The 12,322-nt window shown below is 42.3% G+C and overlaps 1 protein-coding gene across 1 annotated transcript; it reads right to left on the bottom strand.

Moving 5' to 3' along the window:
- Positions 1-5,841: 5,841 nt before the first annotated feature.
- LOC311107910 (ADP/ATP translocase 2-like) lies at positions 5,842-8,360 on the bottom strand. Its single transcript, XM_084150510.1, has 4 exons — positions 8,157-8,360; positions 6,710-7,193; positions 6,450-6,590; positions 5,842-6,306 (listed from the first exon to the last, which is right to left on the bottom strand). Exons 1-4 carry the CDS (start codon positions 8,265-8,267, stop codon positions 6,149-6,151), a joined length of 894 nt encoding a protein of 297 aa, XP_084006636.1. The 5' UTR covers positions 8,268-8,360; the 3' UTR covers positions 5,842-6,148.
- Between the last annotated feature and the right edge of the window lie 3,962 nt (positions 8,361-12,322).

Here is a 12,322-nt window from a genome sequence, read left to right as displayed (position 1 = left end):
TTTTAAATTTGATATTCTTCAAAGTAGCCACCCTTTGCCTTGATGACAGCTTTGCACCCTCTTGGCATTCTCTCAACCAGCTTCACCTGGAATGCTTTTCCAACAGTCTTGAAGGAGTTCCCACATATGCTCAGCACTTCTTGGCTGCTTTTCCTTCACTCTGCAGTCCGACTCATCCCAAACCATCTCAATTTGGTTGAGGTCGGGGGATTGTGGAGGCAGCACTCCATCACTCACCTTCTTGGTAAGATAGCCCATTGTCCTGTTGAAAAACAAATCATAGTCCCACTAAGCCCAAACTAGATGGGATGGTGTATCACTGCAGAATGCTGTGGTAGCCATGCTGGTTAAGTGTGCCTTGAATTCTAAATAAATCACAGACAGTGTCACCAGCAAAGCACCCCCACACCATAACACCTCCTCCATGCTTTACGGTGGGAAATACACATGCGGAGGTCATCCGTTCACCCACACCATTTCTCACAAAGCCACGGTGGTTGGAACCAAAAATCTCAAATTTGGACTCCAGACCAAAGGACAAATTTCCACCGGTCTATGGTCCATTGCTCGTGTTTTTTGGTCCAAGCAAGTCTCTTCTTCTTATTGGTGTCCTTTAGTAGTGGTTTCTTTGCAGCAATTCGACCATGAAGGCCTGATTCACACAGTCTCCTCTGAACAGTTAATGTTGAGATGTGTCTGTTACTTGAACTCTGTGAAGCATTTATTTGGGCTGCAATTTCTGAGGCTGGTAACTCTAATGAACTTATCCTCTGCAGCAGAGGTAACTCTGGGTCTTCCTTTCCTGTGGCGGTCCTCATGAGAGCCAGTTTCATCATAGCACTTGATGGTTTGTGCGACTGCACTTGAAGAAACTTTGGATTGACTGACCTTCATGTCTTAAAGTAATGATGGACTGTAGTTTCTCTTTGCTTATGTGAGCTGTTCTTGCCATAGACTTGGTATTTTACTAAATAGGGCTATCTTATGTATACCACCCCTACCTTGTCACAACACAACTGATTGGCTGAAACGCATTAAGAAGGAAAGAAATTCCACAAATTAACTTTTAACATGGTACGCCTGTTAATTGACATGCATTCCAGGTGACTACCTCATGAAGCTGGTTGAGAGAATGCCAAGAGTGTGCCAAGCTGTCATCAAGGCAAAGGATGGCTATTTGAAGAATCTGAAAGAAATAATATATTTTGATTTGTTTAACACTTTTTTGGGTACTACATGATTACATATGTGTTATTTCATAGTTTTGATGTCTTCACTATTATTCTACGATGTAGAAAATATTAAAAATAAAGAAAAACCCTGGAATGAGTAGGTGTGTCCAAACTTTTGACTGCTACTGTATATATACACATACATACACACAGTGCCTTTGGAAAGTATTCAGACCCCTTGACTTTTTCCACATTTTGTTACGTTACAGCATTATTCTAAAATTGATTAAATTGTTTTTTCCCCTCATCAATCTACACACATTATCCAATAATGACAAAGCAAAAACTTAAATTTTTGCTAATGTATTACATAACAAAAACAGAAATATCACATTTACATAAGTATTCGGACCCTTTACTCAGTACTTTGTTGAAGCACCTTTGGCAGCAATTACAGAATCTAGTCTTCTTGGGTATGACACTACAAGCTTGGAACACCTGTATTTGGGGAGTTTCTCCCATTCTTCTCTGCAGATCCTCTCAAGCTCTGTCAGGCTGGATGGGGAGGGTTGCTGCACAGCTATTTTTAGGTCTCTCCAGAGATGTTAGATCGGGTTCAAGTCTGGGCTCTTGCTGGGCCACTCAAGGACATTCAGAGACTTGTCCCGAAGCCACTCCTGCGTTGTCTTGGCTGTGTGCTTAGGGTCGTTGTCCTGTTGGAAGGTGAACCTTCTTCCCAGTCTGAGGTCCTGAGCACTCTGGAGCAGGTTTTCATCAAGGATCTCTCTGTACTTTCCTCCGTTCATCTTTGCCTCGATCCTGACTAGATTCCCAGTCCCTGCCGCTGAAAAACATCCACACAGCATAATGCTGCCACCACCATGCTTCACCGTAGGGATGGTGCCAGGTTTCCTCCAGACGTGACGCTTGGCATTCAGGCCAAAGAGTTCAATCTTGGTTTCTTTATGTGCCTTTTGACAAACACCAAGCGGGCTGTCATGTGCCTTTTACTGAGGAGTGGTTTCTGTCTGGCCACTCTACCATAAAGGCCTGATTGGTGGAGTGCTGCAGAGATGGTTGTCCTTCTGGAAGGTTTTCCCATCTTCACAGAGGAACTCTAGAGCTCTGTCAGAGTGACCATCGGGTTCTTGGTCACCTCCCTGACCAAGGCCCTTCTCCCCCGATTGCTCAGTTTGGCCGGGCGGCCAGCTCTAGGAAGAGTCTTGGTGGTTCCAAACTTCTTCCATTTAAGAATGATGGAGGCCACTGTGTTCTTGGGGTCCTTCAATGCTGCAGAAATGTTTTGGTACTCTTCCCCAGATCTGTGGGGAATTTAGAATACATTTGCAAAAAAAATGTAAAACAATTTGACGAACTGACCTGCTGGAAAGGTGGCACCCTATGACAGTGCTACGTTGAAAGTCACTGAGCTCTTCAGTAAGGCCATTCTATTGCCAATGTTTCTCTATGGAGATTGCATGGCTGTGTGTTCGATTTTATACACCTGTCAGCAATTAATCCACAAATTTGAAGAGATGTCTACATACTTTTGTATGTATAGTGCATATTCTTTTTTACACAACGCATTCCATGACTATGAACATTATACAGTGCCTTGCAAAAGTATTCATCCCCCTTGGCGTTTTTCCTATTTTGTTGCATTACAACCTGTAATTTAAATTGATTTTTATTTGGATTTCATGTAATGGACATATACAAAATAGTCCAAATAGTTTTTATTTTTATTTTTTAAAATAAAATATTACAAAAGCGGATTGTTCTCCATCCACCCGATTCAGAATATACCATCTTCATAATCATGGCATGCTTGGTTCAATAGCTATTGAGGAGAGAAAACCCGAATATCCAATATAAAACTAATTTTACCTCGGTTAGGCAGAGGCTGTAATACCATATAAGTCAATGTGTACATTCACATACAGGGGGGATAACATCTCTTTGGTTGTTTTCCCCAAATATCCTAATGTTTTCCCATCAAGTTCATTTGATATTACGACCATAATGACACTTTTTTTCCTTGGTGGATCCAAGCTTGTGCTGTATTTTGTTTAATTAACCACAAATTGCAAGTGTAGTGCCAAACAGAGACCTGAGACTGTTCAGGATGTGCGGCCTGAACTGGGCACTGGTCTGGCCTAAGGACAGGCTGACCCATGAAAACAATTACTTGTTATGGCTACAATAACAGTTGTACAAGTAAAGCTTCCCAGAAACCTGAAGGAGGCCACTGATCACCAGGCCAACCAAAGTTTGCATGTTTTTTAAAATGTGGTAAGCTTCTTGGCTGCAAAATATAGTTGTGGACACAAGTTAAAATCCTGGGTATCTGTTACACACTGACTATACCTTTCTTAATAAGACACCTCTTACTTCATCATAATCAAAAAACAAAGGACAATTGTTTATGTTTTGTTGTCATATGAGACTTTGTAAACAAATGATAGAAATCATGTTTTAAAAAATTAATAATGCTCTCATGGAATGTCATTTCTTGAGCACTACATATTTATCATAGAAATAAAGTGTGAAAATGTCAAGGAATGCTTTTGCTCCATCATTTACTATTTTGTTGTTGGTGACCCACTCTTTGGTGCTATGCTAACGGTGTGTAAAGGGAATAGATAAAATGCAAATAACAGATTCACCACATGACACTCTCTGCATTTCTATGAGCTGGCAGGTAACCATACTGGTGGTGGTAAAACAGTGTATAAAAAGACATTCAGATCCTATGTGATGTTAAACATTCAAAGTGCCATTTTAAATATGGAATATATTTAAAATATGAACTAAGTATAGTCTAAATGAGCAACCCCTGGCTCTTTTCCGGTGTTTCTCTCAAATGTATTTTTTTAGTAGGTATATACTTAAGTCTAAGGTGCTGTAGTGATGCAGCTAATTGGCTATATAAAAAAAAATCAAAGTCACTGATCTGATTTGAAACCAATGCTGCGGTTCCATAATCACATTCCTTTCATATCAGTGACGAGCTGAGACGTGGCTGGGGGTGTGTAAATGACGTCATTCAACAGGTCAGGATTATGAAACCGCAGCAGGGCATGCCACGCATGCCCCCAGTGGTGATGAGTAATCTGCTAAAGCCATGTGATCCATCAGCAGGATCTGTTCTTTGACATTAGCTTGTCACCAGTTAAGGGCAGATCAAACCAGTTTCACCTGTAAATAATAACTTACACTGCAAAAATCAACATTTTACATAAAAACAGCCCATACTGTGAGTTATTGTAATATTGGCCTTAGTGCAGTTTTATATCTTTCAAGTTGCAATACACCTTAAGACACTAAAGTCTACTAAACAGTTCAAAGTTGTGGTACTACTGAAAGCGTGCTCGTCTGAGCTCTCGCCAATGACCTCAAATGGGTGTTACCTAAGCCACAAATCTACTTGAATGCCTCCTAATTCAGCTGTAATGATGCAGAGGTGGAAACGGCATGCTGAAACATGACAAGTTACTAACGATTTGGGTAGATCACCAGTCAGGATCAATTCTGGTGTGTCACTAAAGCAATGATTACTTCCTATAACTCCCACACAGCCCAAGGACGATTACAGATACTCCATATCCTGCTGGGTAAATCATGTGTAATCTGATAAAGGCATTGAGAGCTAAATTAAGAGTGTCCTCCATTGTAGAGCGTCGTAGACAATACTAGGTCTACAAAGAGCTCATGACGACATAGGCCTGCCTACTCTGGTAGTTGACATTGGCTGGTGAAGGTAACCCAAGGACAGGGATTACAACCTGATATATTGCAGCCAGCACTGATGTACCGAAGTCTTAACGGTGTAGTTGTGAAAAGTGTAAGGCGCATCCTCACTCTTCTTGATGACATGAGCTTGGAAAGGCTCCCATTCCTTCTTTTTTTGCTGCCACGATCATGTATCTGGAGGAATCTCAGCCATGTCACTAGTGCAGGATCAAGTCTCAGAGGTAACATGTCAGCACACACAGACTATTTCCTAATAGTACTTTATTTCAACATTCACCCAACATAAGTTTTCCAGCTAACTTCTCTAAAATGGAGGGTTGAGTTTGCTTCTCTGCAGTCTATTAACTGGAGCAATGTGGATTGGCACCCAGTCAAACGCACAGGTTCAACATCGAGATCTTTGAGCAGGATTGTGGTTTTATCTAGTTGGCCCCACATACAGGTAACGGTCCAGCAACTCACCAGTTCGAGACGGAAGCGGCTTGAGAGATAGAGTAAATTTAGAAGCCTGAAGTAATCCACTTTGCAACAGGTAATCCTAGCATTCCTCTCAGCACCAGATGTCAGTTACTTCGTTTATATGAATGAGTAAATTGTGCTCAAACATGCATTTTGCGTCAGGTAAAAACAAGCCACAAGACCGTCTGTAGTTGTTTCTTTCACACCGTCCCTGTTTAGTACCTTCTCACCAGCTTGTATAGATTACACCCACCCAGTCCAAGTTCCAGTCAGCTGACTTTGGCTGGAGCCCAACCACAACTGTCAAGGACAACCCAGCTCTTAAAGTTACACCTCAACGAATAAGACACCAGCTGGCTCTCAAGAGAAACCACACCAGGGAGAAGCCAGGAGTAACACTACATGCCATTCAGTGTTGCTACTGCCAAGGAAACACACAAACCAAGTGAAAAGCTCATTGTAGGTTCATTCAGTAGGTTGCCTTTATTTTTACAGTATTGACTAGAAACAGACCATCTGGATGAAACAGGTTGACATTTGAAGACCTGGCATTGTAACTTTTTTTAAAATGGGAATTACATTCTGGTGAGGGGCAAACAGAAACAAACATTGGGCAAAATAAAAAGCACAAAACAGATTTCTCCAGTACAACTAGCACAAACATACTAGTTGGTCCCTATAAATAAGGCGGAATTTGACAGTCCTTCCAAATGTACAAGTTATGTTACAGTTTAAACATTTTTTGGGAGACATCTAAAAACAGTTTAGAGGACCTTCTTCAACTCATCGTACAACACCAGCACGAAGGCACCTCCCATGCCTCGGAGAACGTTGGACCAGGCTCCTTTGAAGAAGGCCTTGCCACCCTCATCCCTCGCAATCTTCTTCCAGCAGTCAATGGTGCCAGTGTACATGATGTCACCTGCAAAACAAGCAAAACAGGTCATACCTTTGCCTTGGCTGAATGGTAAGCACAAGCAGTAGCCCACTGTTGGTGGACAGCATGATGGTGAATATACAACTTGATACTAAAATACAGACAAGTGTTCAAAAGTTGACAATTACCTCCTTTACGTCCAGACTGCATCATCATACGACGACGGACAGTATCGAAGGGGTAGGATGTAAGACCGGCAACTGCAGTCACAGACTGAGCGATGGCCCAGCTGACCAAGATGCTTGCATTCTTGGGATCTGGCAGCATACCTACAGAGAAAATGCAAGTGGATTAAAGCAGGCTTTAAGATTCTTTGTGAAACAGACACTTGCAGTTCTACTCAGACATGAGGATTGAGGCCTGTGCTCAGAGCAGTCCATGGACTCACCCTTGGCTGTGTCATAGACGCCGAAGTATGAAGCTCTGTAGATGATGATGCCCTGGACCGACACTGAGAAGCCCTGGTACAGGCCCTTCAGACCGTCAGCCTTGTAGATCTTCTTCAAGCAGTCACCCAGGCCGTTGAACTCACGCCCAGCACCGGCCTTACCGACATCAGCAGCCAGTCGGGTTCTGGCAAAGTCGAGGGGGTACACAAAACACAGGGAGGTAGCGCCAGCAGCACCGCCAGAGGCCAGGTTACCAGCGAAGTATCTCCAGAACTGTTTCTTGTCCACGCCATCCAGGAAGATTTGCTTGTATTTGTCCTTGAATGCAAAGTTGAGGGCCTGGGTGGGGAAGTATCTGATGACATTGGCCAAGTTGCCTCTCCAGAATGACAGGAAGCCCTGCTCCTTGGGGATACGGACGACGCAATCCATGATACCCTTGTACTGCTTGTCAACGGTGATCTGTTTGCTAGCATGTTGCACCTGTATTCACAAACACATCAAAAGCCAATGCTCAGTCTTTATACAATATATTTATAAAACTTCAAAGGGAAAAGGAAACGGCAGTTTAATGACAAAGATACAGAGGACATGGCCTACTTTATCAATAAAAGTGTCTCAACAGCATTCAATTTCCTTAGCCAACTAAATAAGCCAACACCCCTAACAACACTATTCATAGTAATTCAATGTTGGCAACATTGTGGATACATGGCTAACAGTGGCTAAAATCATGTAGACAAGAAGTTAGCTAGGTAACGTTAGTCAGCATCACCAAGCACTTCGCCTTTCAACGTTCCATTCACAATGTAGAAGGACCCGCCTCCTCCTCACTAGATTGGTTCTCGCTAGGCCTCAGCTAAACACAGGATGAAGCCTCCCCTTGTTGCGACCTTGGCAACTTCTCGGGCCTAGTAACTGCTAGTTACGTAATACTTGATGTCAGAGGACACAACGATGTTCAATGTCCAAGCTAGCTAGTGAACAAAGTAACTAGCTAGTAGGGATGCCAATGAGCATAACACATATACGGAGTCTTTAAACTTATACAACAATGACGTTAGTCATTTGCAGCAAGCAAACTAAGAGTTAGTTAGCTAGTTAACGTTAGCCAAATTCCCAAACAAGACTCGGACACCGGTTTGCTGCTGAACTGACAGTTCCAAGTTGATCACACGCGACGAGGAACCAAAATGAACGAGTTACTCGCATCCTTTCAACCTTGCAAGGCACCAATGAAATGTCATTAGCTAAGTAAGCTACAGTAGATAGCTAGGTAACCCAGTTTAAAAAAGCACCCCCAAAAAAAGATATGGCGAGGAGTTACGTTAGTAACTTAGCCAGTTACTGTTAGTACCAAACGAACCCCTCTCATCCGTGTTAACGTTAGTACTGGACTGTAGCTAGAAACTAACAGTTAATTTCTGAAAAGCCAGTCAAACTTACCTGAAGTAGAAGCTTGATTCTTTCAATAGGGGCTACAGCTGTTTTGGAGATGGCAGCGGAAATACCACCAGCCAAGAAGTCCTTACCGAACGAGATGACGGTCTCATTCATTTTTTGTTGTTATCGAGGACGTTGATACAAGGAAACCTTCCCCTTCAGCCAAGGACTGCTGAGATATGCCGGCTCAGTCGAAATGGCCGATTCGTTTAATTGAGAGCGGATTTAATGCCTCTATGTTCGCGAGACAAAGCGGGAGCTGAAAGGCGGTATGCCATTGGTGCGCTGGTGGATTTAGTGGGCGGAGACTATGTTTTTATGAACGTCCCCTAGCCTGAGAGATTTGTCCCGTCTTCATGAATTCAGCTGTGTTGTTCGCCCGTGCTCAAGAGTATTTATTTATTTCAAAATAAAAATTTAATTAATATCATACATGAAAGACTGGCCTATAATATTAAATGTGATAACATGAAAGTTATATCCAAGGTTTAAAATAGCTAATTTTGAGTTGATGTCATTCAATAGGTTGTTGGTTAAGTAGGCCTACATGGTTGTGAATGACACACCTTGATTATGCCTTACCAACCAAGCTTTTGGTTGGTGAGTTCTGGACCCAAGGTCATGTGAAAAGCATGGCAGCTTGGAGTAGCTGAAACAGAGACACAAGAGGAAGGCTGTGTTTACACAGGCAGCCCAATTCTGATATTTTTTTTCACTAATTGGTATTTTCAACAATCAGATCAGCTCTGATTGGTTAAAAGTCCAATTAGTGGAAAAAATATCAGAATCGGGCTGCCTGTGTAAAAGCAGCCTGAGTATACCAGACCCAGCTGCAACTGCATTGGTGTCTATGGGAGAGCCACCCCCTTAAGTAGACAGGAACTGACAATTTTTTCAATGGTAAACGGCCTGAGTGATCCACCATCTTTGGCTGAAATTCCTGTCTACTCTGAGTTAATGATCGGCTGTGAGAGGGCACTTAGATATAGGGGGGAAAAGGTCATCCCATTCACTACCAGGTTAAAATGTCCTTGACTCTGCAATTTCTCACAAGAGGATCACAAGATCTTTATATTTCTTAATTCCATTATTTTACTTTTAGATTTGTGTTTATTGTTGTGAATTGTTAGATACTACTGCACTGTTGGAGCTAGGAACACAAGCATTTCGCTACACCTGCAATAACATCTGCTAAATATGTGTATGTGACCAATACAATTTGATTTGAGATAAAATTCCTTTTAGATTAAATACCATGGTCAAGCAGATGATAATGATAATATTATAATTGATATAATTGGCATAATGATGTTATATTATTATGATATTGACACAACTTATCTTGTGTCCTACAGTTAAGTGAAAATAAGGATAATGATAGTCAGTCCTGTGATCAAACTTCCTTGGGACAAAAAAAGAATGCATCTGCTCCTCAAATATCCATTTAACAACTTACATATTTTGGGAAAATAAAATGTTGCTGTCTTTCTTGTATGACATTAGCCTACTGTAGTAAGGTGGTAGTGGTGGGGTCAGCTGGGACTAGGGGAACTAGCAGATCAGGTTACAGTCACCAGACTAGGGGTTTCTCGGTAGAGTGCACCGCTCAGAGCCTTTGAGATAGAAATCATGAAAGAACTACATGTGTACAGTCAATCTGTAATCTGTATTCAGCATTTCCATCAGAGACGTTCTCCTGAATGTAGTGTCCTGCCAAATATGATAATGATGGAGCAATTGCTCCATTCAGATCCTTTGTATAAGTCCGAACAACAGTTGTGATGTCATTCATACATTGTCAACCCATATTCAGAAAAGCCACACCTTGTTTAGCAAAGGAATTTAATTAAAATAACATTTTAATCGTCACATGCTTCGTAAACAACAGGCGTAGACTAACAGTGAAATACTTACAGGCCCTTCCCAACAATGCAGAGAAAGAAAATAGAGAAATAACAGAAAAGTAATAACACATAATAATAAAAGTAATAATAAATACACAATGAGTAACGATAACGTGGCTATATACACAGGGTACCAGTACTGAGTTGATGTGCAGGGGTACGTGGTAATTGAGGTAGATGTGTACATATATTTAGGAATAAAAGTAACTAGGCAACAGGATAGATAATAAAACAGTACCAGCACCGTATGCGATGACATGCTGACCACACCGCTCGCGTCGCAAAATAAATGTACACATACATGTTATTCAATCATTGCATCCACACTGATCGCGCACGTCAACGAGCGTCTGCATAGTAGCCAGGCACTAAAATAGAACTTGGTTCTATTTGTGACGCTTGTGTTGTCAACTCCTCAGTAAGGAAAGTAGCTATTGGTTGTCCTTAAAGTCGCTAAATGACGGCTTCACCTAATTTGCATAATTGGCCATGTGCATGTAATTGTGATGGACGCTGTAGGAGATAGGAATAACGTTGTGGGAGAGACAAAAAGTGAGTAAAAAACACCCTACATTTACTTCCCGCCCTGAATGTAAGCCAGGGCGGGATCAGCCAGCGGCGGCTTCCCTCATGCGTGATTCATTTGCAGTCTGGACGCGGAGGGGTGAACATCTCCTGCTCTGACTGTAGCTGGGAGGGACTGCTGCGCAAGGACTGGGCCGCCTGTGAGTGCTTTGGGATGGGGGTGGGGCCTGGGTGGGGCCCACGGCAGCACCCGCTGCTCGTTGAGAAGAGTAAGAACGATATGTGCTTTCACGTCAGAGTCTCCAAAAGTCTCCAATAACACCAGAAAAAGTCGCTAGATTTGTCGCTAGTCGCTTTAAAAAAAATTTGTTGCTAGAGGGGTCTGAAAACTCGCTAACTATAGCGACAAAGTCGCTAAATTGCCAACACTGCACTTGACGCGCTGCAAGTCCCGCCTCTCCCATCTCCTCATTGATTTTTAGGAGCATATACCCACGTGGGTAATCGAAAGATGAATTGATGTCCACACTCGTCCAGTGGTGGTGGTAATGCACCTTAAAGTTGGTTGCCAACCGCCATATAAAGTCCAAATAATAAGAAGAAGCCTGAAGGAGGAGAGATTACTAGAAACGAACTTGGTTTACCCTTTTATCTGTGGATTCATTGTTGGAGTAGAGGACCTTGTGCATTTCAGGTAAAATAACAATCCAATGTTTATATCCCAGGACAAATTAGCTAGCAACAGCAAGCTAGCTAGCTAAATTGACAAATGTTTAATGCTTTTCGACCTGGCCCCAAATTAATATAGTTGGTTCAGAGTTCGTTTTGATATTTCATCCAGCGTGTCCTGATCTCATCTGGTGTGGGTGGACAAAATCAACATGCACGCAGACGCACGCGAGCGGTCTGGTCAGCATGAGTCCAAAAAGTTAGTACAAAAAGGGTCAATGCAGTTAAAGATGCACTATGCAGAAATCGCTCCGCAATTACCTGGTTGCAAAAATTCTAATAGTTTGCCTAATATCAGTTTATGTGACAAAACAAGCAATGTAGAGAATCATTGTACCATCTGAAATATATTTTCCCATAACCAAAAATATTGTATTTTCAGCTGTTTGAAACTGGTGTACAAAACCAAAGTAAATGATACAAAAACGAAACTTAAGAACGGGAAGCATAGAAATATCTCACATAGAACAGATTTACCGCTTCTTAGACTTGCTTTCAATGAGTATGATAGATCTATAACTCACATTTCTATGTGAATTTTGTGGGGTTGCCCAAAAAGTTGAACTTTAACCAAATACCTACCCGGACTAACTATTTAGCAGTCATATGGCTTGGGGGTAGAAGCTGTTCAGGGTCCTGTTGGTTCCAGACTTGGTGCATTGGTACCGCTTGCCGTGCAGTAGCAGAGACAACAGTCTATGACTTGGGTGGCTTTGACAATTTTTAGGGCCTTCCTTTGACACCGCCTGGTATAGAGGTCTGTAGCTCAGCTGGTAGAGCACGGCGCTTGTAACGCCAAGGTAGTGGGTTCGATCCCCGGGACCACCCATACACAAAATGTATGCACGCATGACTGTAAGTCGCTTTGGATAAAAGCGTCTGCTAAATGGCATATTATTATTATTATTATTATTATAGAGGTCCTGGATGGCAGGGAGCTCGGCCCCAGTGAAGTACTGGGCCGAACGCACTACCCTCTGTAGCGCCTTGCAGTCGGATGCCAAGCATTTA

The sequence above is a fragment of the Coregonus lavaretus genome (assembly GCF_964263955.1).
Source record: "Coregonus lavaretus genome assembly, chromosome: 32".
NCBI lineage: Eukaryota > Metazoa > Chordata > Actinopteri > Salmoniformes > Salmonidae > Coregonus > Coregonus lavaretus.
Note: the sequence above shows the minus strand (reverse complement) of the source record. Positions and strands in the feature narration are given on the sequence as shown.

What these genes read in the sequence shown, in the direction of transcription:
- LOC311107910 (XM_084150510.1), bottom strand. Translation starts at nt 8,267, where the DNA reads ATGAATGAGACCGTCATCTCGTTCGGTAAGGACTTCTTGGCTGGTGGT. An exon ending in GAATCAAGCTTCTACTTCAG is followed by an intron (nt 7,194 to 8,156) that starts GTAAGTTTGACT and finishes TTGTGAATACAG; the next exon opens with GTGCAACATGCTAGCAAACA. An exon ending in GCAGTCTGGACGTAAAGGAG is followed by an intron (nt 6,307 to 6,449) that starts GTAATTGTCAAC and finishes CTTGTTTTGCAG; the next exon opens with GTGACATCATGTACACTGGC.